This window comes from Bufo gargarizans, chromosome 2, assembly GCF_014858855.1.
Source record: "Bufo gargarizans isolate SCDJY-AF-19 chromosome 2, ASM1485885v1, whole genome shotgun sequence".
In the NCBI taxonomy this organism is placed as follows: domain Eukaryota; kingdom Metazoa; phylum Chordata; class Amphibia; order Anura; family Bufonidae; genus Bufo; species Bufo gargarizans.
The window spans coordinates 491,467,320-491,493,480 of NC_058081.1; the positions used below are offsets into that span (position 1 = coordinate 491,467,320).

At 43.7% G+C, this 26,161-nt stretch overlaps 1 protein-coding gene across 4 annotated transcripts in view; it reads left to right on the top strand.

Moving 5' to 3' along the window:
- GRIA1 (glutamate ionotropic receptor AMPA type subunit 1) overlaps positions 1–26,161 on the top strand; it is a 294,490-nt gene that overhangs the window by 243,486 nt on the left and 24,843 nt on the right. For all 4 annotated transcript variants that reach the window (XM_044277881.1, XM_044277880.1, XM_044277882.1 and 1 more), the window contains one exon: positions 24,641–24,839. In XM_044277881.1, coding sequence (XP_044133816.1) covers positions 24,641–24,839 — 199 coding nt within the window. The remainder of the gene's footprint in view (positions 1–24,640; positions 24,840–26,161) is intronic.

Genomic DNA, 26,161 nt, shown 5'->3' on the forward strand with positions numbered 1-26,161 from the left:
GCATCTAGGCTGATTTGGCCCCTATGTATCGCACACATACCTGCTTCCCTAATTTCCTAATAATCCATGTTGATCGCTCCATGTTGATCCATGGCTTCGGCCCAATGGCTTCGGGGGCCCGACGACCTGCTTCGGCCCCATGGCTTCGGGGGCCCGACGACCTGCTTCGGCCCCGTGGCTTCGGGGGCCCGACGACCTGCTTCGGCCCCGTGGCTTCGGGGGCCCGACGACCTGCTTCGGCCCCATGGCTTCGGGGGCCCGATGACCTGCTTCGGCCCCATGGCTTCGGGGGCCCGACGACCTGCTTCGGCCCCATGGCTTCGGGGGCCCGACGACCTGCTTCGGCCCCATGGCTTCGGGGGCCCGACGACCTGCTTCGGCCCCATGGCTTCGGGGGCCCGACGACTGCTTTGGCCCCATGGCTTTGGGGGCCCGACGACTGCTTTGGCCCCATGGCTTTGGGGGCCCGACGACTGTTTTCAGTCCTGCTGGGCTGATTGCCTGGTTGGTTGTCCATCTGTGCATCTAGGCTGGCCCCTATGTATCGCACACATACCTGCTTCCCTAATTTCCTAATAATCCATGTTGATCCATGGCTTTGGGGGCCCAACGACTGCTTTGGCCCCATGGCTTCGGGGGCCCGATGACTGCTTCGGTCCCATGGCTTCGGGGGCCCGACGACTGCTTCGGCCCCATGGCCCCTATGTATTGCATACATACCTGCTTCCCTAATAATCCATGTTGATCGCTCATTTTATGTTTTGACCGCAAACTGGTCCGGTTCGCCCTACAGCATCATTGTCATGTCTTACGCAGATATTTCGTCTTTCTTTAATTGTTCATGCTTTCGTTCAGGTCCTGCCAGAGGAAGAACAAGTAGGGCAATTCGCTCTAGCATTTCAGTCTCTGATTGTAGTCGATCATATCTTGTCAACCAGGTCCCCGCGCAAAGTCTTTGCCTTTTTACCACGACCAGGAATTCATTTTCGCCAGTAGCTTCATTGCATTGCATTCCCTCACTCATGGGAGGGCATAGACAGAATCTTGTATATTATGGCTTTGTAGCTTCTTGCCGCACTAACCTCCGACTACCTACAACCACATTGAATCGGATTTTGGACAAGGTCCAGCATTTTCTCACGGTAGAAGATTCAGATAGTAGGTCGGTCTTCACGTCTCAACCGTAAAAACAATTCTCAGGGGCGCACAGTAGAACAAAGCGCGGATAGCTGTTGTCTGGGTAACTATTCAAGGATTCTCTTCCTATCTACATGGTTCTTTTTGGCCCTCATTCCTGCATAGTCTAGGCAGTTAGGTTTTGGTCCCACGATCTCCTGACGCTAGGGCATTGCCAATACTCGCACTAGAACCAAACTTTACAAGTTTCAGTTGGTTTTTATGATCCATTTCACAACGTTTTCTCGGTCCTCCATTCCGCTTTGGTGCAGTATCCGCAATATTGAGCATCATGTCTCTGGTCTTGTCATCCACAAGATGGGTTGTAGGTTTCCTACTGGTCTTGCCTTACATACCCCGAATTTTCGCTCTAGATCCCGGATGCCTTGCAGTTGGCTTGGGGATTAGTTTGTACATGCCATTCAAATTCCTTTTCTACCCTACTTGGCTTGGTTTTTGCCCACTTATAGGCCTACCCACGATCATGGCTTAGGGCACACAACAAGCCATTTAGTCAGGTCAGCTAAGACACGCCTAGCTGGGTTAGGTTGTTCCCGTTGTTTTCTCCCTAGGGTTCTTCGGATACCTCTTGGCCGTAGCCATGACCACAACTAAGATATAGCACTATATTCTAGATATTCGCGAATTCTCGAAGTGCCAATATTCGCAACGAAAATTCGCAATTTGATTATTCGCAATCAACACTTGTGCTCAGATGCGCTGTCAAGATTGACCATGACATTTGAAGTATTAAATGAGACAGCAGGCACCCACGGCTATATGGACTGCTTCACTCAGGGGCGGACACCATCTTAAAGACCGGGCCAGCACTGTACTAGTACAGCAATGGTCAGGAAGGGGTTCATTGGGTTCTCAGAGACTGATATCCGCTTTTGATATTGCTAGGCAGGATGCAGGGATAAAAAAAAAAATACTCACCTCACTACACTTCTTTACAGTAGATGGTAATCATGCAATCTTGCCTACGATATGCTATCATGGAGAGCAGCCTGACAGAAATGCTCACTACTGTGTAGCATATGCAAGTGCCACAGTGTATTGCATAGTGAGACCCTTCCTCCTCACCATCCTAGGCAGCTCTGCAAGTGGAGACAACCAGTCCTGCTCACATTCTAGGACCAAAGGTTTGTGGCCAATTTAAACCATTCCTGGAGAACCCCTTTAATGCTCAAATATTAGGAATGGCATCTCAAGGTATAAGATATCAAGGCAAGGATATAGCTGGAGGTGGGTGGTGGTGGTGGTGCTAAAAGCATCCTCTTCCACCCTTCCACTTAAGAAGACACCCGTACACCATTATTGTAAGTGGTCCTGTTACAGATTTTGCAGGCCCAGGAGTCATGTCTTTGTTAACATTTAAAAGTCTGCATCCCTTAGGATAATTGGACCCATGGAGTGAACATTGATAAAGCAGCTTTACTTAGTTTTTCTATTTAAGTTTTTGTTTTAGATGTCTTTTAAAGCAAGGCAATCATAAAAATGTATGTGTCTGCAGAGCGGGAAATATTCCATTAAACATTACTTTCTCACAGGCTTGCAGATGAATGACACGATAATACTGTTTTTACTTCCATTGTTCCTGTCATTAATAATAACTCCATTTTTCAGGAGCTGTAGGCTTTAAAAGCTTTTTCTATTTGTTATTTAAATTAGGTGACTCTTCCTGCTCTAAAAGCTGCAGTCAAATTAGTGCAATGTTCTGCTTCCTTTGCAGCACTTTGGTCTTTTGATCAACTCTTCATAATGCTTGCTCAAAAAGTTTATACTAGAGTTTAGTGACTATATATATATATATATATATATATATTTTCAAGAAAAATGGCGAAACTGGCTGTGTTCAGAGAAGATTGGGTGGTGCACGTTCCAGGGGAATTGACTTCTTACCCCAACCAATGTATCCAGAAAATGGACTGCACTCCGGCTAGATGAAAATACGTGTTTCCTTTATTCAACCATACGGTGAAACGTTTCGGCTCCAAAAATGAGCCTTTTTCATATATATATTTATACTATACTGGATTGTCCAAGAGTTTGTAAAGACATGGTGGTTTAGTGATGGCCCGGAATTCTCTATTAACAGTGTGTGTAAGTGCGCAACTAGTTCTGCTCAATTATTCTAGTCCCTCCTGTCATCATGGTCAAGTAAAGGGTCATTGACTGTACATCCTGACTAGTGTACAAAGCATTTTATCTGGTGCTCATTTAGTAGCCACTGGGACACTATCCCAAGCATTCTCTGGATGGCACTGTGTTGCACTCCTATGAAAACATTTCTAGAACCACATTTGGAGAGAGTGTTGTGGACCCTCTGTTGGCAATTTGACTTTCACTTTTGGGACACTTTGTCTGTCATCCTTATGGGATACTTTGGTTGACACTTGAATGGGAGCAGCCCTACAGTAACCAGGCAGGCCCCCTATACAGTGTAAAGAGTTGTGTAGTTTTGGTTCCTGGTTCCGGCACCACATCTACAGAAAACTGTTCATTGTCAGGGGTGCTGGGAATCAAACCCCCACTGATTTGATTTTGTTGACCTATCTAAAAATATGCTGTATGCCACTCATGGTTTCTCAAGATATATTGGTATCAGAAGCACAGTAATTTGTGATAAGTAAGCAAAGTAGGCCTAAAGCTTGGTGTACCAGTACTGTGTCTTTCCAAATCCATGTCCAATCAAACTGAATTTACGACGTGACATCCAATCAAGGTGTACTTGTACTGAAAGTTCCCAAGAGCACAGTGGCCTCCATAATTCGTAAATTAAAGAAGTTTGGAACAATCAGGACTCTTCCTGGAGCTGCCTGCCCCACCAAACTACGTAAACAGGGAAGAAGGGCGTTGGTAATAGAGGTGACCAAGAACCCAATAGTCACTCTGGCTGAGCTCAAAAGATCCTGTGTGCAGATGGGAGACAATTCTAGAAGGCCAACCACACTACACTGTTCTGGGCTTTATGGCAGAAGGCCCAGTAAAAAGCCTCTTCTCAGTAAAAAATAAATAAAATACATGCAAGCCCCCCTGAAACTTATAATAAAATCTCCTAGAAGGACTCTCAGATTGTGAGAAACAAGATTCTTGATGAAACCAAAATTTAACTTCTCAAATCTAAGCCTCATGTCTAGAGGAAAGCAGGCACTGCTCATCACCTGCCGAATACCATCCTTACTGTGAAGCATGGTGATGGCATCAAGGCAAGGTATTTTGGCACTCCCACGTGCCAGTATCTAATTTTATCCCCCATACAACCGGTATATAAAGCCCCCCCACACCCTACTGCCAGTATATAATGCTCCGGGCTCCCCTCCCACCGTAGTGCCAGTATAAAATGCCCACCTCACCCTAGTGCCAGTATATAATTCTCCCCCTTACCCTAGTGCCAGTATATAAGGCTCCCCCTCACCGTAGTGCTAGTATATTATACTCCCCCTTATATTATGCTTCCCCCACCCTAGTGCCAGTATATAATACTCCCCCTCACCCCAGTGTCAGTATATAAGGCTCCCAGCACCCAAGTGTCAGTATATAATTCTCCCCCTCACAGTAGTGCCTGTATTTGTGATGCACTCCCCCACCCTAGCACCAGTATATATAATGCTCCCCCACCCCAGCGCCAGTAACTAAAGTATGATGCTCCCCTTCAACCCAGTGCCAGTACTTTATATATGATGCTCCCGCCACTCCAGTGCCAGTATATATGATGCTCTCCCCCACCATAGTGCCATTGCTTAAGGTAAAAAAAAAAAAACACTTATCTCACTCCCATTCCCCTGCTGCCATCTGCTCTGCAGGCCATATAACTCTTCTGATCTGTGGCCTATGTTGCTGCACACCGGCACATGCAGCCCACATGACATTTCCGCCCCTCTTGCACCGCTCTACTGCCGTAGAGGCTTCTGGCCTAATGGCCTACAGCCTATGAGACTGAACAGCTGCAGATGTGGCCATCATTGCGCCCCCACTTCTGGGTAGTGAGGGGACACCCTAGGCGGGCTACTACCCTTGTCTACTCTCGACCCAGCCTTGTGTGGCAGCATTATACTGTGGCTGTCTTTTTTAGTGGCTGGGACGGGAAGACTAGCCAGGGTTGAGGGAACACTGAATGGAGCAAATTACAGATATATTCTTAATGAAAACCTGATCCACAGGATCAATCGTCTTTACACAACTATTGTGGTATAAAATAGTCACAAATTATGGCCCATATTTGTGCTATAATTTGTGAATTTTAGAGAATCTTGCCAAAAGGGGCAAGAAAAGGGGTAGAGCTTAGTGGCAGGGGCAGAGCTTATCGTAGCCCAACAGATTTACCATAATTTAGGGCCAGAAACTGGTGTAAATTATAGCTCCAGTTTGTACCAGATCCTAGCTGGCATAGACTTCAGTTTCTGGCACACAGAGTGCCAGAGATGTGCCTAATTTATTATAAGGCATCTGCCTCTTAATAAATTAGGAGCATCTTACTCCAGTACAGGGAGATTATGGCGTACAATAACACAATTTTTGATAAATATTTGCCAATGACCCTAACGACACAGCCAAGATAACACAAAGTGGCTTATGGACAACTCTGTGAATGTCCTTGAGTGGCCCAGTCAGAGCCACTTGAACCGAACAGAACATTTTTGGAGAGACCTGAAAATGGCTGTCCAACAGTCCCTATTCAACCTGACAAAGCTTGAAAAGATCTGCACAAATAAATGGCAGACAATCTCCAAATTCAGGTGTGCAAACCTTGTGGCATCTTACACAGGAAAATTGGAGTCTGCAATCGCTGCCAAAGGTGCTTCAACTAAGTCCTCAGTAAAGGGTCTGAATAGGTATGTTAATACAAGATTTAAGTTTTTCCTTTTCAATAAATGAGCAAAGATTTTGAACTTTCTGTTTTCAATTTCTCATTATGGGTATTGAGTGCTGAATGATGGAGAAAAACTTTTATGTTAGCACAAGGCCACAACATAACAATATAGGAAAAAAGTGAGAGGGTCTGAAAAATTTCTGCATGCATGGCATGTTGATAAGCATCCATGCAGAAAAACAGCATTAGGTAGGATAAAAATGGCTTTAAGTGTTTTTCCATGTTCCTCCTTCAGCACTATGACTTTCAATTCTTTGTCCGAAAAATGACTCAATATTTGTAGCAGATCATAAAATAGGTGTTACTTTTTTCAACCAGATCTAGTAGCTTTATTTAGGAGAGAGAAGGATAGCAAAGATTAAAATTATCCACCCCCCACCCATTACTGCACCCACATTTCCTTACACATCCTTTCCATAACCCATAAGTAGTGGCATACTTACCATAAGGCAGATCATTCCACTGCTATGGGGCCCATGGCGAGAGGAACCCAGCACTGAACAACTTCTTCTTCTCCTTCCTTACATTGAAGGAGTTTTCTCACTTCACCAAGTGGCATTTATTATGTAGAAAAAGTTAATACAAGACACTTACTAATGTATTGTTATTATCCATATTGCCTCCTTTTCAGGCTGGATTCATTTTTCCATCACATTATACACTGCTTGTTTCCATTGTTACGTCCACCCAGCAAACTAGCAGTGATGGCTTGCATACTATAGGAAAAAGTGCCAGCCTCTCTGGTGGCCGGGACCATGGTAGTGCCCATAGGCAAGTGCTTTTTCCTAAGTGAGATAGCCCCTTTAACAGTAGCATTTCTGCTACTACCATCAGCGGGAGCTCAATGCATTGAGATTCAATATAAAGTATAAATCCAGAGCTCACCTGTGGGTAATTCTCAGAAGCACGGAAAACACGTTGATTGGGTATGCCAATCTTGACACAAAAATATGGAAAAGACCAACTTCTTCAAAAATCTATAGTTTATTTATGCAAAAAGATAAAAAGCCATACACATAGACAACGACGTCTACGTGTTTCAGGTCATTGCACAGAGACCCTGTCATGGGTAATAGTCTGTACGCAATGACCCGAAATGCTTAAATACTGTTGTCTGTTTTATCTTTTTGTATAAATAAACTATGGATTTTTATGGAAGCTGGATTTCTCTATATTTTTGTGCCTTTTGTGTTGTATTGAGATCCGTCAGTATTCTGGCTCAGGATTCCTGATGATATACCATCAGTATTGTCATCAGGATTGCTACAGGATTTCATCAGGATTTACATGCTTTTTTCTTCTTTCCTTCATTATTTATGCACTGCACAGACAGTAATGTGCGTATTTGGAAACAAATCTGCACAAAACTCGGACATGCGGCGTATATACTGATGGAAATTATAGCATGTGAATAGCTCTATTCATGAACATTTAGGGACATAAAATCTGGACTATATACGCATTGCAAATACCTTCGTCTTAAAGAGGTCATAGAAGTCAGATGAAGAGGGTGAAAGTGTGTCTCTTTTTAACCGAGCTGCGCTTTCTCTCTCCACTTCCCCATAGAAGCTGTACAGACTGTCTCTTTGGAACATATGGCCTTGCCTATAGCAGTGTGTACATATTGCAGAGGGGGCCCAATAGTAAATAACAAAATGGTGTTGAGGCATGCTAACACAATCTCCTCGAACTCTCGCGGACAAGTGATCGAGCGCTGCATGTTAAATTTAGTATTACATTGTGAGCATACCTTGAACACGTGGATGGGCCGGGTCCACCATGTCGAGAGACACTCTTTGTGAGTAGCTCTTCACTCTGGCTTAAAGAAGGGATCCCAAATGGGGGCTTTTCCATCTATTAGGTCTGTATACCTACACGCCTAAGAAACCGTCGTAACTGAGGCTGAGTCTAACATGGTGATGAAGTACTTTCCATTATACATATTCCACCGTGACATAAGAATGTTGTTAATTTTAATGCTTTTTCCTAGACACTGGCTACAGTCGGATAATCTAGGTCATCAGAGTAACTGGAAGAAGAAGTTATTATTAATATAGTACACGGTAATTGCTTCTCATATACTGTAACTTGTATGAATTCTTCAGTGGCCACATTTTCATCAGAACAAAATGGTGCAAAATTAACACCGGCTTATGATTCATTTTAATTATTTCGAGAGTGGAGGCGAAACCGCGGCTTCTCAAGCTCCCACAGAGGCCACTAATAATGTTTGTGTGAATACCCTAGTAAAATGCACACAGTGTCTACAGACAGCCCAATACTGAATGCCTACCCTGCGGGATACAGTAAGTACTTCCACTGCCTCTTTCTAAATTGTTTCTAAAAGCAATAAAGTCCCTCTCAGCGCAGAAATTCACAGGGCTTCACTGTAGACAAAGAATCTGCACAGCATGGATGCCATCCATAGAAGCCTATCCCCTAAACCTGCATGCATAAACATGCATGGCAAACCTTGTCACTGCGCCTTATCCCTGCACTAAGGGGCATAGTGTTAATTAAATCTCAGCCGGCTGAAGAGAATAGAACTCTCAGACATTGCAGAAGCCGCAGGCCTTCTGGATTTTATGTATTTGTAAAGGTCACCTCCTGGTGAGGGATTTGGTGTTGAAATTGAGTTAGACAGTTGTGTTAAAATAAGGAAAAAATCCATCATACCTCGAAGTAAATAAATGCATACTGACATCCTGGTCAAATACTTTTTACATTTTTAAGCTCTGTACTGAGTTCTAACATTTTTTTTTAAAATATATGGGATGTGAAAGACATAGTAATTGTGTAGCTCTAATATTTGACACCACAATACTCCGCCTCTGCGGTAGCCTGTGCTGAAGCTCAGCACTTCTTCCTCCTGCAAGCTGGAGGTGCAGTAAACCGATGGTTCACTGCCAAGGAGTTAGTTCACTGCTAAAGTACACTGACGAGCAAAAGGGTAACAATATTTTGAACTTTTGACTTTCAGGCTTCATATTTCACAATCCACTACAGCTACGAAATTGAGACTAGCGATGGACGAACATCGCCCCATACGGCAGGCAAGTGTTTGCGGCAGGCCCCTTCACTTTAATGGCAGGTGAACCTGGAAAACTTTCATATTTGCAGCCAAACTACACAAATAGTCCTACAACATGGACAGTGACATACTAGAGAGGGATCATTGGCAAAAATTCCCACAAAAAATATGTATTTTAATCAAGGGCCATTTTTATGCGTCTTAAAGGGAAACTCTAAAAAAAAATGTGCCCTGCTGGAGCCTAGAGCATTTTTATTTCCTATCGGTTTGATGTATACAAATGTGCAGCACTCCACGTTTTTGTATCCTGCAGAGTCTATAATAAAAATGCATACGCGTTAACGTATGTAACTTTCGGCCAGTAGAGGCCCCAAAAATTAGTCAATAGGCATTCACCTGACAGCAAAGAACTTTGGATTCTGTGGCTGGAGGTACATTAGGTGGTCACAGGATAAAAATGTAACTGTCGGCCAGTACAGGCCCCAAAAATTAGCCAATAGGCATTCACCTGACAGCAAAGAACTTTGAATTCAGGGTCTGGAGATACATTAGACGGTCACAGGATAAAAATGTAACTGTCAGCCAGTACAGGCCCCAAAAATTAGGCAATAGTCATTCACCCGACAGCAAAGAACTTTGGATTCTGTGGCTGGACGTACATTAGGCGGTCACAGGATAAAAATGTAACTGTCAACAGTACAGGCCGCAAAAATGTGGCATTCAACGGACATAAAAGGCCTTTTATGCCGCTGTTTTTACCTAAGACAGGGATCATGATTTGTTCTGGGTGGTGGCGGATATTTGTGGGCTGTCATGAGGAAATTCAATCGTCACATATGTTGAATTTCTCCGAGATCCATGCCTCATTCATTTTTAGAGCTAGGTGAGTGCGCTTATTGGTCACGATCCCCCCTACTGCACTGAACGTCCTTTCGGACAGGACACTGGATGAGGGGCAAGCCAATAGTTCCATGGCAAATTATGCCAGCTCTGGCCACAGGTCAAGCCTGCACACCCAGTAGTCCAGGGGTTCATCACTTTTCAGAGTGTCCACATCGGCCGTTAACCTGATTTAGTCGGACACCTGTTGGTCTAGGCGTTCCCTGAGGCTGGATCCGGAGGACGGCTGTCGATGGGTTGGTTGCAAGAATGATCTCATAGCCGAAGTGACCAACACTTCTTCAAACTGTCCTCTTCTTGCATGCGCTGTTGGATTGGTACCCGCAACTGTTTCTCTGTGAGTGGAAATTCCTCTGCCAGCGCCCTGAAAAGCAGAATGCAGCATTTCTCGGAGCAAGGCAAGTGTAGCATTCTGACAGCCCTCTGTGATGGAGGTAACATTTCTGCCTTTTTGTGTTTTTACCAGGGGGTCTAAGTACATTGTCACCCAGTACGGGTCCTTGCCCTTTCTGATTTTATACGGGGGTCCCTCTTCAAACACTGGAGCATAAAGGCCCCCATTTGCACTAAACTGGAAGTGGTGGGGTGGCCTGGCTCCTGCTCATCATCCAGGATAATGTCATCCTCGTTCTCCTCCCCCCAGCCACGGACAACACCAGAGATCCCAGAAACGTTTAAAACATGCTCTTCTTGCTCCTCCACCACCCTGGCACCATCCTCCTCTGACTCCCCTTCAGACCCCTGTTGTTGACTTTCTCAGATGGAGTAGACCCCCCTGGGAATTCATCCAGCATTGCGACTTACTCATCTTCCTGCTCCTGCTCCTCGATGGCTTGATCAATGACACAACGCAATGCACGCTCCAGAAAGAAGGTGTAAGGTACGATGTCACTGATGGCGCCCTGGCTGCGACTGACCAGTTTGGTGATCTCATCAAATGGCAGCAGAAGTCTGCATGCGTCGCGCATGAGCAGCCACTGTCGTGGTGAATAAAAAACTATCTCCCCAGAACCTGTCCTGCCGCAGAGTTCGTACACGTAGTCATTACTTGCACATTTCAAGCATATACAAGGTGGAGTTCCATCGCATCGGGCAGTCACAATACAGACGTCTGACGGGCAGGTGGTGTCACCGCTGAATGTCAGAAAGGCAAGCCATGGCTGTGTAAGATCTTCTAAAATTGGCAGAGATTTTCCTGGCCTGCCACAAGACGTCCTGGACCCCGGGGTATTTGGCAACAAATCACTGCACCACTAAGTTCAGAACGTGTGCCATACACGGCCCTTGTGTCATTTTGCCCTGTTTCAGCACGCTCAGCAGATTGGCCTATGACCGCAGAGCTGGAAGGAGTGCAGGACCGGTGTGGCTCTTGGCTTCCAGGCACAACAGCCGCAGCGCAGCATGACAACGTCTCACCTGGCATGTCGAATAGGTTCTGGGGACCTTCGGGGCATAGCAGAAGAGACTGTAGCAGCGGAAAAGGAGGAGTCAGCTGAGGAGGAGAGGGAGGATGGAGTAGGAGGAGTTAAAGAAGAGGCAGGCCTGCATGAAATCCGTGGCAGTAACACCAAATCTACACGGGTGCCACAGGTTGCATGCTTGACGGCCATCAGAAGGTTCACCCAGTGGGCAGTAAAAGTTATGTACACCTGCCCGTGTTTGCTAGACCACATGTCTGTGGTCAGATGTATCTTGGCACCAACACTGTGTGCCAGAGATACATTCACTTGCCGCTGAACGTGGCCATATAGCTCTGGGATGCCCTTCTGGGAGAAATATTTCCTTCCGTCGACCTTTCATTGCGGTGTACCTTTGGCCACAAATTTTCTAAAGGCCTCCGAGTCCACCAGTTTATATGGCAGTAGATGGCGGGCTACCAGTTCGGACAAGCCAGCAGTCAACCATTGGGCAAGAGGGTTATCCAGCGCCATCATCTTTTTTCGCTTGAACAATTGGGCAAGGAAGCCTTCCTTTTGCCAAATGAACGCGACGATGGCACGGTGGAAGATGGACTGGAGGACAACTGGGAGGAGAGAGGAGAAGGAGAAGAGGCAGGACGGGGAGCGCCAGGAGTGTAGCTTTGTGGGTTCTGACGGTGTTGCTCCCACTGGGAGGTGATGGGAGGATCAGGTGCCTTCTTAAGGCGGTCGTCCCTAGGTGAGTGTTGGGACAGCACAGGCTGCAGATGGTGACACTATTCTCAGCAGCGGACACGTTAAAATAAGCCCACACTGCGGAGCCATGTACCTGCATCCTGGGAGCGCCAGATGTGACCGTGCATGGTGGATGGCTCGTTCCAGATACATTAGCAGTCTGCTTTTTTCCTCCTGTGCACTGTAAGTTCTGCCTGTTTCTGCCCTCCTCTTCCTCTCTAGTGGGCACCCACGTGACTTCCATCGACATGTCATCATTGAATTCATCACCTTCACCACCACTGACATTATTGATCTCGGAGGAGGCAGCAACAGTGGGGACCACCCTCCTTGGGCTGATCTGGGTACTGTCGTCAGACTGCTGGGTGGCGATCATTAATACCTCCTCTTCCTGATCCGATGCCAATGATGGCTGCTCATCGGTAAGGTCTTGTAATGGATGGAAAAATAATTCCTCTGACTCGAGCGGAGGGGATATGGTGGTGGTGGTGTTATTGGGGGTAGCGTTTCTCACTCTGAGTAGATGCGGTAATGCAGTAAAACCGCATACAAATGCTGCACTAACTAAATGCACTATATAGAAATTATATTATTGGTATATAACACCCCTGCTTTAATCAGTTTTTTTGGGGGGCAACTGCTTAATCACACCAGTAGAAATTATTTCTTCAAATATAGTTTTTCACTCTGTGTAGATGCGTTAACGCAGCAAAGCCGCAAACAAATGCTGCACTAACTAAATGCACTATATAGAAAGTATATTATTGGTCAATAGCACCCCTGCTTCAATCTGTTTTTTGGGGGGGACAACTGGTTAATCACACCAGTAGAAATTATTTCTTCAAATAGTTTTTTTCACTCTGTGTAGATGCGGTAACGCAGCAAAACTGCAGACAAATTCTGCGCTACCTAAATTCACTATATAGAAAATATATGTTTGGTATATAGCACCCCTGCCTCAATCAGTTTTTTGGGGGGGGGGCAACTGGTAAATCACACCAGTAGAAATTATTAGTTCCAATAGCGTTTTTTACTCTGTGTAGATGCAGTAATGCAGCAAAACCGCAGACAAATTCTGCATTACCCAAATGCATTATATAGAAAGTATATTATTGGTATATAACACTCCTACCTCAATCAGTTTTTTGGGGGGGCAACTGGTAAATCACACCAGTAGAAATTATTTCTTCAAATAGCGTTTGTCACTCTGTGTAGATGCGGTAATGCAGCAAAACCACAAACAAATGCTGCGCTACCTAAATGCACTATATAGAAAGTATATTATTGGTATATAACACCCCTGTTTTAATAATTTTTTTGGGGGGGCAACTGGTAAATCACACCAGTAGAAATTATTGGTTCCAATAGCGTTTGTCGCTCTGAGTAGATGTGGTAATGCAGTTAAACCACAGACAAGTGCTGCACTACCTGAATGCACTATATAGAAAGTATATCATTGGTATATAACACCCCTGCTTCAATCAGTTTTTTTGGGAGGGCGACTTGTAAATCACACCAGTAGAAATTATTTGTTCCAATAGCGTTTGTCACTCTGTGTAGGTGCGGTAACGCAGCAAAACTGCAAACAAATGCTGCACTACCTAACTGCACTATATAGAATGTATCTTTTTTGGTATATAACACCCCTGCTTCAATCATTTTTTTCGGGGGGCAACTGGTAAATCACACCAGTAGCAATTATTTGTTCCAATACCGTTTGGCACTCAGAACCGCACACAACTGCTGAAGAATACAATTACACTATAATATACTTTCTATGTTAGAAAGTATATTATAAGTATATTACAAACGCAAAAACACAAATGCAATCGCACTCTGCAACCAGCACTCTGCCCTGCCTCTATGCTGGATGTTGAATGAGGCATTGGTGTACATTTTGGCCAAAGCGTAATAAGCCACTCACCACGTCAAGGTCGCCTCCATGAGCGGTCCCTAACACCGGTTCCTACCTGTTATGGGCCATTACAGCCACACAAAGTCCAGGGAGCGCAGGTACAGCATGCACGCCAAGCACACTCTGCTTTTAACCCCGTCCGGTGCCATTACAGCTTTCATCGGATCCAGGGATGCAAGTACCAACATGCATGCTGAGCCCACTATATACTTCTCCTGGAGCCAAATGGCTACTGGTAGGTGCTATATAAGCAGACTCAGTTTTATACTGACTTTAAAACCAGCCTCCAGGGCAGACTAACTGGTCACGTGTGCATGACTGCATGGAGATCGCCACGCCTCCAATATATACTACAAAGAAAAAAATTTGGGGGGTTCAGTCAGCACAACCCTATGCAGGAGCACATTGCTATGGCGAAATACAGACACAAATGCAAAAACACAAATCCAATCGCACTCTGCAACCAGCACTCTGCCCTGCCTCTATGCTGGATGTTGAATGAGGCATTGGTGTACATTTTGGCCAAAGCGTAATAAGCCACTCACCACGTCAAGGTCGCCTCCATGAGTGGTCCCTAAGTATATTACACCCCTCAGTAAGTCACACCTATCGACAGCACACCTATACCACTTTTGTGGCCCTATTAGCTAGCGATTTGTGCCCCTAACAGTCTGTCCCTGCTCCACACAGCAACCTCTCCCTACACTGTCAAAATACTGAATGTAAAATGCGGCCAGATCAGGTTTATTTATAAGGTAGGGGGTATGTCCATGTGCTGAAACGTCTCAATTGGCTGTTCTGTACCACCTGATGGATGTGTCATGGTTCAAAGTTCTTCACAATGTAAAAGAATATGGCAGCCAGGGTGCCATCAGTGACATCAGACCTATTTGCACCTTTCAGAGCCCAGTCTATTGACTTTTTTCTCATCACTCCAAATCCCCATTTCCAATCTTCTAGTGTCCACAGTTCATACTTTTTTTGAAGTCGAGACATCTTCACCTTTTTAAGGCCATCACTCCATACTTATGTAATGTATATCACATGGTGCTTTCAAGGATGTCTGTTATCTTACTATTATGAAGCATACGAGACACCTCCACTGACGTGTTTGTTGAACTAGACCTGATAGACCTTGTGAAGAGCCAACTTGTTGACTCCAATATCCTTTCTGGATGTCTACCTCTTGGCTTTGGAATGGATGGACAGACTTAATTTTGTATTCTTCTAACTGTCATTGTACTCTCATTATGCAGTTTTGCCAATTTTCTTTGCCTAGATATTGATGAGTTGGATGATGCTGTTTTTCTTTTCTTGGCAAATCTTCTTCATGGATGCTCATGGATTCCAGTCAGTGACCTTTACCTTGGGAGTCAACCTAATAACACACTGAGCTATTAGGGAATGTGATAACAGGTTGTAATTTGTAGTATACAAGAAGAAAAAGATTGTTCCACCACCAGGAGCAAACCAGTAACAATGCAGTTGCATGACAAGAATCTGCATAACTGACCATATGCTAAATAGTTGCAAGTCTAATTTATGTATGAGATAGCCGAGATGATTGTCTATAAAATGACGGTAGTCTCAAGTTCTAAGCTGCAGTAGATGGTGAGAAATTAAGCCTGAAAGTCAAAAGTTATAAACATTGTTACCCTTTTGCTCATCAGTGCATTAAATAGTTAATTGTTAAAGTTGTCGGAACATTTACTTTTATGCCAACTTTCTGGGGTCCAAATCGTTACAATGGCTTATCTATGCAATAGTTATCCCAAAAGACTGTATATGGGGAGGAAATAGTTAATTTGCAGTCCTTATTAATAGTAATAGTTGCCTGGTGGTGGTCTGGCCCCACTCTTCACTGGCTACAGCGTTGTTGTTGTTGGCAAGTAGCCCAAGAGAAAAAAAAGTGTATGCAGTTACTAATATATAAGTCAGACAAGCTCAAGCTAAATCAGGAGAAAACATATTCTTCTCCCGGGAGATACCATACCTATGTGATTTCCAGCTGCCAGAGAAGCAACTATACCAAAAACCAGCCTCTGAGTGAGAACAGAACAGAATATTACAGAAAGTTAAGGAGTGGGGACCAATTGAAAGGGAAAGTGCTTGAAGAAAAACAGTAAAGGTAACACACACATACATCTAAAGACTTTACTGCACATGGTTTAAGTTTATTGATTCTGGCTCCCACCACACTACTGAGACAGGCCTGCCATCTGTTCTTGGACTGCACCCGTAGTTGGGCATTGCAAAGATACATTACATTAAATTGCAAACCTTTGGTCATTTGGAACGATTGCTTGCATCTACAGAGACTCAGGGAGGACCATCATAGTAGTTATTCCCTATACACAGCCTTTGAAAAAAAACTACCCTATGAGATTGAAGTATAAAGAAAGACAATCTGACTGTTAACTGTTATAATCAAGCCAGCCTGGTCCTTGCTTCCCTGCACCCACCGACACCTCTTCTGACCCCCTGCCTTGCAACCCACTTCTCATCTACCATCAAGGGCAACCCAACCACCCCAAGGCAGGAAACCTCAAAATCCAGGGAGTGTCCTGAGGGGAAGAATGCTTGTGCTTCTCCATGCACTCCACGCTCGGCTTAGGAAAACTCCTGAGCAGGGTTAGCCCCAGTAAGGACTAGGACCAACCTCATTGCCACCACCACCACAACTCCTATCCTCTCCAGCTCAGTCACCACACCTCCCCTGTGGGACATAGCACATCACATGTCAACAATAACATTCAAAGTAGAACGCTCACAATTTTACATAAGTCAGAAGGAATAAGGGAATATGAGGTTTATTACTCTGTTCCCTTTACAGAGTCCTTAGAGTGCATCCACTAAAATAAAATCTTATACACAAAAGCACTAGATAGCTCGCCCCTTCTCCACAACAAGTACTCCAATGCATGGACTCTCAGAGACAGGCAAACAATTAAAGAGACAGACAATCCAGCAATAGGGCATTTTTTTATAAAATCTTGATGCTTTATTAAAATATCCATGGTACACGAGCCCACACTATTGGCTTAGGCGATTTGAACTCACGTAAGCCGAGAGAGCGGGCTTGTGTACTATGGATTTTAACATGTTCTAATTAAGCATCAAGATTTTATTCAAGGATGCCCTTTTGTCATTTGTCACCTAAAATAGCATTGTGGACCAGAGTAAAGATGAATAGTATTTGGCATCTTTATCAAATATTAACCCATGAACTGCCAGGCTTGTTTGTCATTTTTATGACCAAGTGATTTATTTATTTATTTTTCACTTTTTTCATCATCAAGACCCATACTTTTTTCCTTTTCTACTAATATAGCTGGGTGAGGGCTTGTATTTGTTCTTTTTTTTTTTTTTGCAGAGTTATATTTTTCTATGACCCTACGTATTTTGAAGAACATACACAGTAGCCAAGCAATGATGCCAAATATGCATGTTTTTTTTTTTGTTTTTACATTTTAGTTTTTTATGGAAAAAGTTCATTTGGGGGCACCACATACTGGCCCCACATTTGTGGGGGGCAGCAGATTTTTACTTTTTTATTCGATGAAGCAGTATGAGGGCATTTTTCGTTGGTATCATTTAGGGTTATGCATAATTTATGGATTAATTTTATAGATGTTTTGTAAGGGGAATGGAAAAAACTGAATCCAGTATTATTTTTATGTAATGAGTTGGGTGGAATAACCAATGAGTTACGTTCATTCTACAGGTCTTTCTCATTGTGGTGGAACTCAATATCTAGATTTTTATTGTTAAAGTGGTCTTCAGAGACTGGGAACCCCATGTCATACTGTATGTGCAGGCAGGGAGCAGGAGCTAATAAAAATACTCACCTGTCATCTTTTCTCCGGTTCCCACCCCAAGCCCCTTTCTTCTATGCTTCTGGCCCCTGCTGGACTAGGTGAGTGGAATACAGTTTACATGCTGTCCAATCAACAGCCTTCTTTCAACCACTTAGATACTGTAGTCACTACTGATCATGGCATCCGAGGAGTCAGTAGTGGCAGATCTATTTGTTGGCCTCAGTCAAAATGATGAAAATCATGGATCCATGCCTTATTTGTTTTGACAAATGTGACGTCTTGTACACTTGCAGAGGACAATTTTGTCAGCTTGGGAGTGACAACACCACCTGCCACACTGAATACCCTCTCTAACAGTACACTGGGGGATGAGCAAGACAGAACACCAATAACAAATTGGACTAGTTCTGACGACTGTCCCAGTTTGCCTGCCCAGAAGTCCATGGGGTCAAAAACAGGGTATGTGCTGGAGAAACAGCACAGTTCATATAGGACTGAACCTGGTTGTTTAAATAGTGTATATATCCGTTTGATGATGTGATTCAGCTAGACATTGAAAAACTTCTCCCACATGTTCATCAAACTGAACTGGCTGCTTGTTGTTGCAGCAGAGATGGAGTGATATTGGTGACTCAGCGGGGAATGAAGAGGCGCCTCTTGGTCAGACACATTGAATGCATATCCTGGTAATACAACAATTTTGCCTCCCTTTTGGAATCAGGAAAATATTTCCCCATTTTCGTTTGATGGCAAGGGGCTAAAAGTATAGCTATCCAGTAGCCATCACTTTGCTTGATGCCAAGAATATGCTTGTCAGCACATAAGCAACCAAGCATGCCGCTTTTCGTGCTCTCCAGTGTGCCTGAGGTCCCAATTCTTTCAGGTTCGACCTCTCCCAGCTGCAATGATTGGTTATGGTCAGTCTTGTCATCATCGTTATCATTATCATCAGTCTCTTTCTCCTGCACCACCAACGCCTCCTCCTCTTCCTCCAGCGGTAGCTCCTCATCTTCCTCCATTTCTTTTTCCATGGGAACAACTACAGGGTGGCCATAAAGATGTGGAAGCTATTTTCCGGCTGACACAAATGTGGAGGTGGCAATAGGACCTAGCTTTGTTGCTGTAGTGCTGCGTCACTGCTGCCACGCAAAACATGGACCCAGTGGGTCTTGAAAGACATCTACTGTTTCTGGCCATAATTGCTGCTCCAGATGTCGACAGTGATATGCACCTTGCCACACAGAGACAATTTCACGGAGTGGCTCGTGTTTTCATCAGGCCCACATGAGGGTAACAAAAGGATAGCTTTTTTTTAGAAACAATGGTGACTAGGTATCTTCCTTCGAGGTTAGCAAATGCCATCAGTTCGCTAAAAGCAGTTAAATACGCTAAGTGGTACTGCAGCATTTGCACCGCCAGTAACTTGGCCAGGTCGGAGTTCAGCAAGCACACAAGCAGATTGCTGGGCATGTATATTAGTTTCCTGGCCACTCTTCCTATTATGAATGACTGACAATGGAAGAGAGGATGAGGGTATAAGCTGGAAAGGCAGTAACTAATTGATGACAAGGACACTATGTTGCTTGTGCATGCAACCTGTCCGCTACAAAGAAGTCTGGATGAAAGTGGACAGTCTTGTTCCGATTGCTGGCCAGTTCTATTTTCCCACTACATCTGGTGATGTGTCATGTGATGCATTAGAGCTGTCATGCCTATGTTTGTGTTTGAACACCCACAGCTTATTTTCATTCTACAGAAGATTGCACGCGGCAGTGGTTTTTATCAGTAGGGACTGAAGAGAAAAATTGTCATTCAGGAGATATCCACACAGAGCTTCCAGCTACCGACCTTGGCCTAGGTCTGGCACATTTTGGGCCTACGCCTAGCAGCAGCGTCACCAGTTCCAGTGCTGCTAGGCGTAGAAGTAGTTCTGGCCCTGGCAGTTTTTTGTTGGATGTTTTGTCAGAGGTGTAGCTAGGCTGTCCAGCACCCAAGGCAGGATTCACCAAGGCGAAAAATGAAAGTACCAACTGGCCCTACTGCATCCAGGGTTTGGCTGGCGTGTTGGCGTGATTTCCGCGGGTACCAGAACAAGGTTCTTGTGGTGATAGAGCAAAAAGAACAACCACATAAATACTGACAGTATGAGAATGCTGACACATAGCCGTCCCAATGTATAACAGGGTAATACAGGGTAATACTTAATGTTACCACACAGTACTAATGACCACATTGTGAACCCTTACAGTAATAATGCCTTCATTGTGCCCTTCACAGTAGTAATGCCCACATTGTGACCCCTTAGATTAGTAATGTCCACCTTGTGCCACCTCACAGTAATAATGTCCATACTGTGAACTATCACAGTTGTAATGCACACATTATACCCTTCACAGTAATAATCCCCACATTGTGCCCCTTCACAGCAGTAATACCCACACTGTACCCTATTATTGAAGTAATGCACACATTGTACCCCTCACAGTGGTAAAGCACACATGATGTCTCCTTCACAGTAATTATGTCCACATTGTGCCCCCTCACAAAGATAATGCCCACATGATGCCTCCTTTGCAGTAGTTATACCCACGCTGTGCCTCCCTAACAGTAATAATGCCCTCTCACAGTAAAAATTTACACATTGTGCCCCTTTATAGCAGTAATGCCCACACTGTGCCCTATTATAGTAGTAAAGCACACACTGTACCCCTCACTGTATTAAAGCCTACATTGTGCCGCCTTACAGTAAAACTGCCCACATTGTACCTCCCTCACAGTAATAATGCCCACGCTCTGCCCCATTACATTAATAATGCCCACATTGTGCCCGCTCGCAGTAGTAATGCCCACACATTGCTGTATCACAGAAGTAATGCACACACTGCACCCCTCATGGTACTAATGCTCACACTGTGTCTCCTTCAGAGTAGTAATGCCCACATTGTGTCCCCTCACAATAGTAATGCCCACATGATGCCTCTTTTGCAGTAGTTATGCACACATTGTGCCTCCTTAACAGTAATAATGCCCACATTGTGCGCAGTCACTGTAGTCATGCTCACCTTCTGCCCCCTCACAGTAGTAATGCCCACCTTCTACCCCCATCAGCTCCATTCATAAAGTTTTAAAAAAAATTGAAATACTTACGTGTTTCCCTGATTGGGCAAATTCAGTGTTCCCCAGCAGCACAGAACGGTCACACACACATCACGCTGCTGGCTGTATATCTTAATAAATGACCCCTTATATCTTTCCATAGCAAATTAGGTGTTTTGGGGCTCTTTTTAGGAAAACAGAAGGTGCTGCACTAGGAGGGGGCAGTGAAGACAAAGATGATGCAAATGAAAAGCTTCTCTGGGGCCACAAGAAGGAGGAGCAGCAGGAATGTGCTAAACGCTGGCACAAAAGGACAGTGTTGCTCTCAGGTGACATTAACGTCAACTTGCTGTGATTGAGAGGATGTGAGCCATCCAGTGCACAATGTCAACCTTTATGTCCTCAATGATAATGTTATCTATTGAAAGTTAGGAAAAACTGTTGTCTGACACTTCTATTAGTCCCGGCTACACTGCAACTACAGATACCCACATTCTTGCTCGCAGATCTTTCATTTTCCACTCTATTTACCAGACTTCTTATTATGAAGCATATTTAAACAATGAGAAGTCAGAGGTTTATTACACTGAGTAAATGAGGGAAATTTGCAAGTGTATTTTGGAAAAGAAAAAAAAAACAGGCTCAATTGGACAATCCCTGAGACCAAAATGTATACTACTAAAATATGCTTATTTAAGTTGTTTGTAAATTTATAAATTGTATAAAAATTGCAACAACTTTTTTGGGGAAAAACGCAGGCGACATTTGACGTCACGTAGCTATGACCAAAATAAAGGCTGGGTGCCATTTTGCAAGATTCATCCAAAGCGAGTTGCCAAAACTTCAGAAGTTTTTGTGAAGTTTGTGATAAATCCGATTAGTTTAGATTAGAATTAATCCACCGATTTCTGTTTTACAACCAAAAATCACTTCCATTCATCTTACAGAAATCCATGTGCCTGTTGGCCCATTCAGGTGAATGGAACTGATTTTCAGTTACAGAATTTATTGCAGCAAAATTTGCCACAAGTGATATCACTCTGTCTAAACCCCCAAAAAATCCCAGTTCATGCCACCAGTGTCACGTGCAATGCTTTGATCTTTTCCTACGACTATCTTGTAACAGCCTTTTTACTCATCACTCACTGACTCAGGTAACCGTTTCCAGCCCAGTATTCCACTAGACATAAGCCTTCTTTTCTAATTTTGGGAAAACCTACTGTGTGCGAAGAAGAGACAATTATAGAACTTTTTAAATCCGTTTTAAAGAACTTTCCTGCTGAATCTACTTTGTGTTTCTTTTTTCATTTAAATGCGACTGTCGTAGGAGAAACACAATCAACTGTTGGATCAAGCCAAGTTAATTGACTTTGAAAGCTATTTTTCATTTTCATGGACCCAATTCCTTTATCTCATTCTAATCTCAATTTATATTTCCAAAGAGTGTTAATGATACTATAAATCATTTCTTTAAGGTAGCCTAAAGTAAAGAGACACAATATATGGCAATCCATAGTTGGTGGAGGACTTCATGTTGTCCGGGTTGCAGAGAGTTTTTATCTTATCTTATTGAATCATAGAATGCAAAATTTTACAATTTATGATGTTTTCTAGTAAAGAGGAAAAGGTTCTGTAGGCGCAAACAAGAGCAATCTGTAACAATCTCGTGGCCCTCCAGCTGTTGCAAAACTACAACTCCCATCATGCATGGGCATACTACAGCTATCAGGGAATGATGGGAGTTGTAGTTTTGCAACATCTGGAGGGCCATGAGTTTGACATCCATGATATAGAGCAACAGTAAGTGGGCAACTCAGACAGATGAATGATCTCTGGTTGAATGTAAAGGTTGGTAGATTTCATACAAGAAGAGACAGAAAGGAGTTTGTCATGATCAAAGTATCCAAAAGTTGAGAAACTTGACATCCACAATCATACAAATGATTGAGTGGAAGGTGTGTTAAAACCTAAGGGAACAAACGCACAATGCGGTCGTGTTGTGGTTGCCTCTAATTAAACCAATGAGAACACACTGTTCTGTGGGTCTGTATTGTTAATGGCCACATGATACTGAACTGAATAGCGTGGTCTTAATAGTTTAACTATAGGTAACTGTTGTCTGTACGACTGCAATGGTACTCAACTGAGGTACGACTGCATAGCAACCATAACACAACTCCGCTGTGTGATCGCACCATAACTCCACTCAAAACCTAAAACCTAAAGTGTGAATTTTTACATTATATCCACATTCAGGGGTGTAACTATACAGAATGGAGAAGTAGCAGTCACACCCGACCCCTGCCCCTGAATATTATATTGCTGTAAATAGCACATGGTAGGTGTGAGTCTTTTTACATATTTTGCATTTGGGCACAGGAGCTTCAATTTATGCTTCTGCTCAATGCTTCTGTCCAAGAGGCTGAGATATGGGCCATTTTTTCATATCGATGGTGATGTCTCCATTACTCCCGAACTAAATTTTCTGCTGTGCAGGGTAATTAAAATATTTTTTCTTTTTGACTCTTAAAGAGGTATTCCCATCTTAGACAATGGGGGAATATCGCTAGGATATGCCCCAATTATCTAATAGGTGCAAGACCCGCACCTATATCAAGAACGGAGCGGGGAGAGCTGTGGCTGGAGGACCTCAGATTTCCCGGGGTCCGTCCACCACTAAGCGCTAATCCCCGCCTCTCCCATAGAAGTGAATAGGAGGGTGCCATTCATGCGCGGCCCATGCTCCCATTCATTTCTATGGGGCAGACGCAATAGCCGAGCCAGAGCTCGGCTATTTTTGGCGGCCACATAGAAATGAATGGAGGGCCGCTGCGCATGCGCAGTGTGCTCTCCTTCACTTTCGGGGCTCAGTTCTCGATATTGGTGTGGGTCCCAGCGGAGGGCCCGCACCTATAAGACAATGGGGGCATATCCTAGCAATTTGCCCCCATTGTCTGAGATGAGAAAACACCTTTAACCCATAACTGTTTCATCAAGACAATAGTCACAATAACCAACTGGCTTCAAATGAATTCAGGGAGAGCAGGTTACAGCTATATACTGCAAAAAACAAATATTTCAGTCATATATGCACAGGTCATATATGGAGCAGGCTACCATGATAAGCCCACTCTATAGAAATCAGGTGCCTTCTGTATAATACAGCTGACACTGGCCGGCAATGACTGGAATCAGAAATAACTCTGAGATCTCCATCATTCAACCCCTGAGCAGCCTGCAAGGTATATAGGACTTCACAGTGGCATAGTAGTTAGCACTAGGGTCCTGGGTTGAAAATGTTTATGTTTGGGTGGGTTTTCCCCATGTACTCCAGTTTCTTTTCACGCTCCATAAACATACGGTACTGATACTTTTAGTTAATTGACTTGAAATTTGTCTTTGTGTGCATGTGGGATAGGAACTGATGTGAACAATATCAATATGTTAGCACTGTTGAATATGTTGGTGCTATATAAACTACAGGAATTAATTCAAATAATTATGATAGTTAGAACAGCTCTTTATGTAATAGACAATTTTGATGAAGCATGGGGACATTGGCTAGGAGAAAGTATGACAATGACAGTAGAAAGAGCAGCAGGTGGTAGTATTTTGAGTCTTCAATAAGGCGTACAACTTATTAAATATATAACAATTTGTCATTTTTTCCTGCAGGTCTCTCTCAGGACGCATAGTTGGCGGTGTCTGGTGGTTCTTCACGCTCATCATCATATCATCTTACACAGCAAACCTAGCGGCCTTCTTGACAGTTGAGAGAATGGTGTCGCCTATCGAGAGTGCTGACGACTTAGCAAAACAAACAGAAATAACATATGGAACACTAGATTCTGGGTCCACTAAAGAATTTTTTAAGGTTAGATGAAATTTTTTAATTATGTTATTAATTGGAATAGTTTTTTCTGTATTTTTTAAATATTATTTTTAGAGACTGTGGCGCTAGAATATTGTGTGTAGTGTAATAAAGCCAGTACTTGTGATCAGTGAACCTATCAAGAACATGGAAAGATCTATAATTTAATGTTTTAAAAACGGACCTATTTCGGGCCTAAGGGAAAAAGCTATTTTTAGTTTTTATTTGCATTGCCAGGTTCAAAGAGTTAGAACATTTACCGTATTTTTGGCCCTATAAGATGCACCTGCCCATAAGACGCACCTAGGTTTTAGAGGAGGAAAATAAGATTTATTTTTTTTATTAGATCTCAGATCAGATCAACAATCAGACCCCCAATGTTAATCAGAACTCAGCTCACAGCCCCAATCAGACCCCCAATCAGACCTCAGATCAGACCCCCAAAGTTAATAAAACCCCAATAAGACCGCAGATCAGACCCACAATCAGACCTCAGATCAGACCCCAATGTGAATGACCCTCAATCAAACCTCAAATAAGAGCCCCAATATAAATTAGACCCTCCATTCAGAACTAATCTGTGATACCTCAGATCAGACCCCCATGCCACTGATCAGCCCCCATGCCACAGAACAGCCCCCTTGCCACAGAGCAAACAAAAGTTTAAAAAATCAACTTACCTCTCCTGCTTTGGGCTCCAAGGATCCAGCTTTCTCTTCTTCCTGCGGCCGGATATGTATGAACAGATGCGCACAGAGTGAAGTCACAAAACATCCTTACACTGTGCGCAGTCATAGCAGAGCTGACAACAGAGGACCAGGAAGCAGTGACTACAGAGCCTGGGGAGCGCTGTATTCACTGTTTCCTAGTCCTCCGGGACTAATGAGCGCTTTCATAATGGAAGTGTTCATTAGCATTTGCCCCAACATTTTTCACCAATTTTTGTGTGGAAAGGGAGCGTCTTATGGGGTGAAAGATATGGTACATTTGTAAATGTTCACGTGGCTGTATTTAAGCTTGTTTTTTTCTGAAAAATCTTTATTGGGGTCATATCTAATTTCATATATCATTTTTTTTCTAATTAACTGGTTGCCTGTAGTGACCACTAGAAGGAGATTAGATGCTCACTGCGTATAGATACACCAACTAGGACTGAATGACTATGCAATAAGCTCCCCCTAGTGGCAGCTACAGGCAGCTCTCTATCAGAAAAACAAAGATTATAGCCCAATAAGATAATATTAATCAGCACAGAGTTTAGGACTCATTTAAAAATAAATGATGCTGTGTATACTGTTGGACTCTTTAAGTCATCATCTCTACAT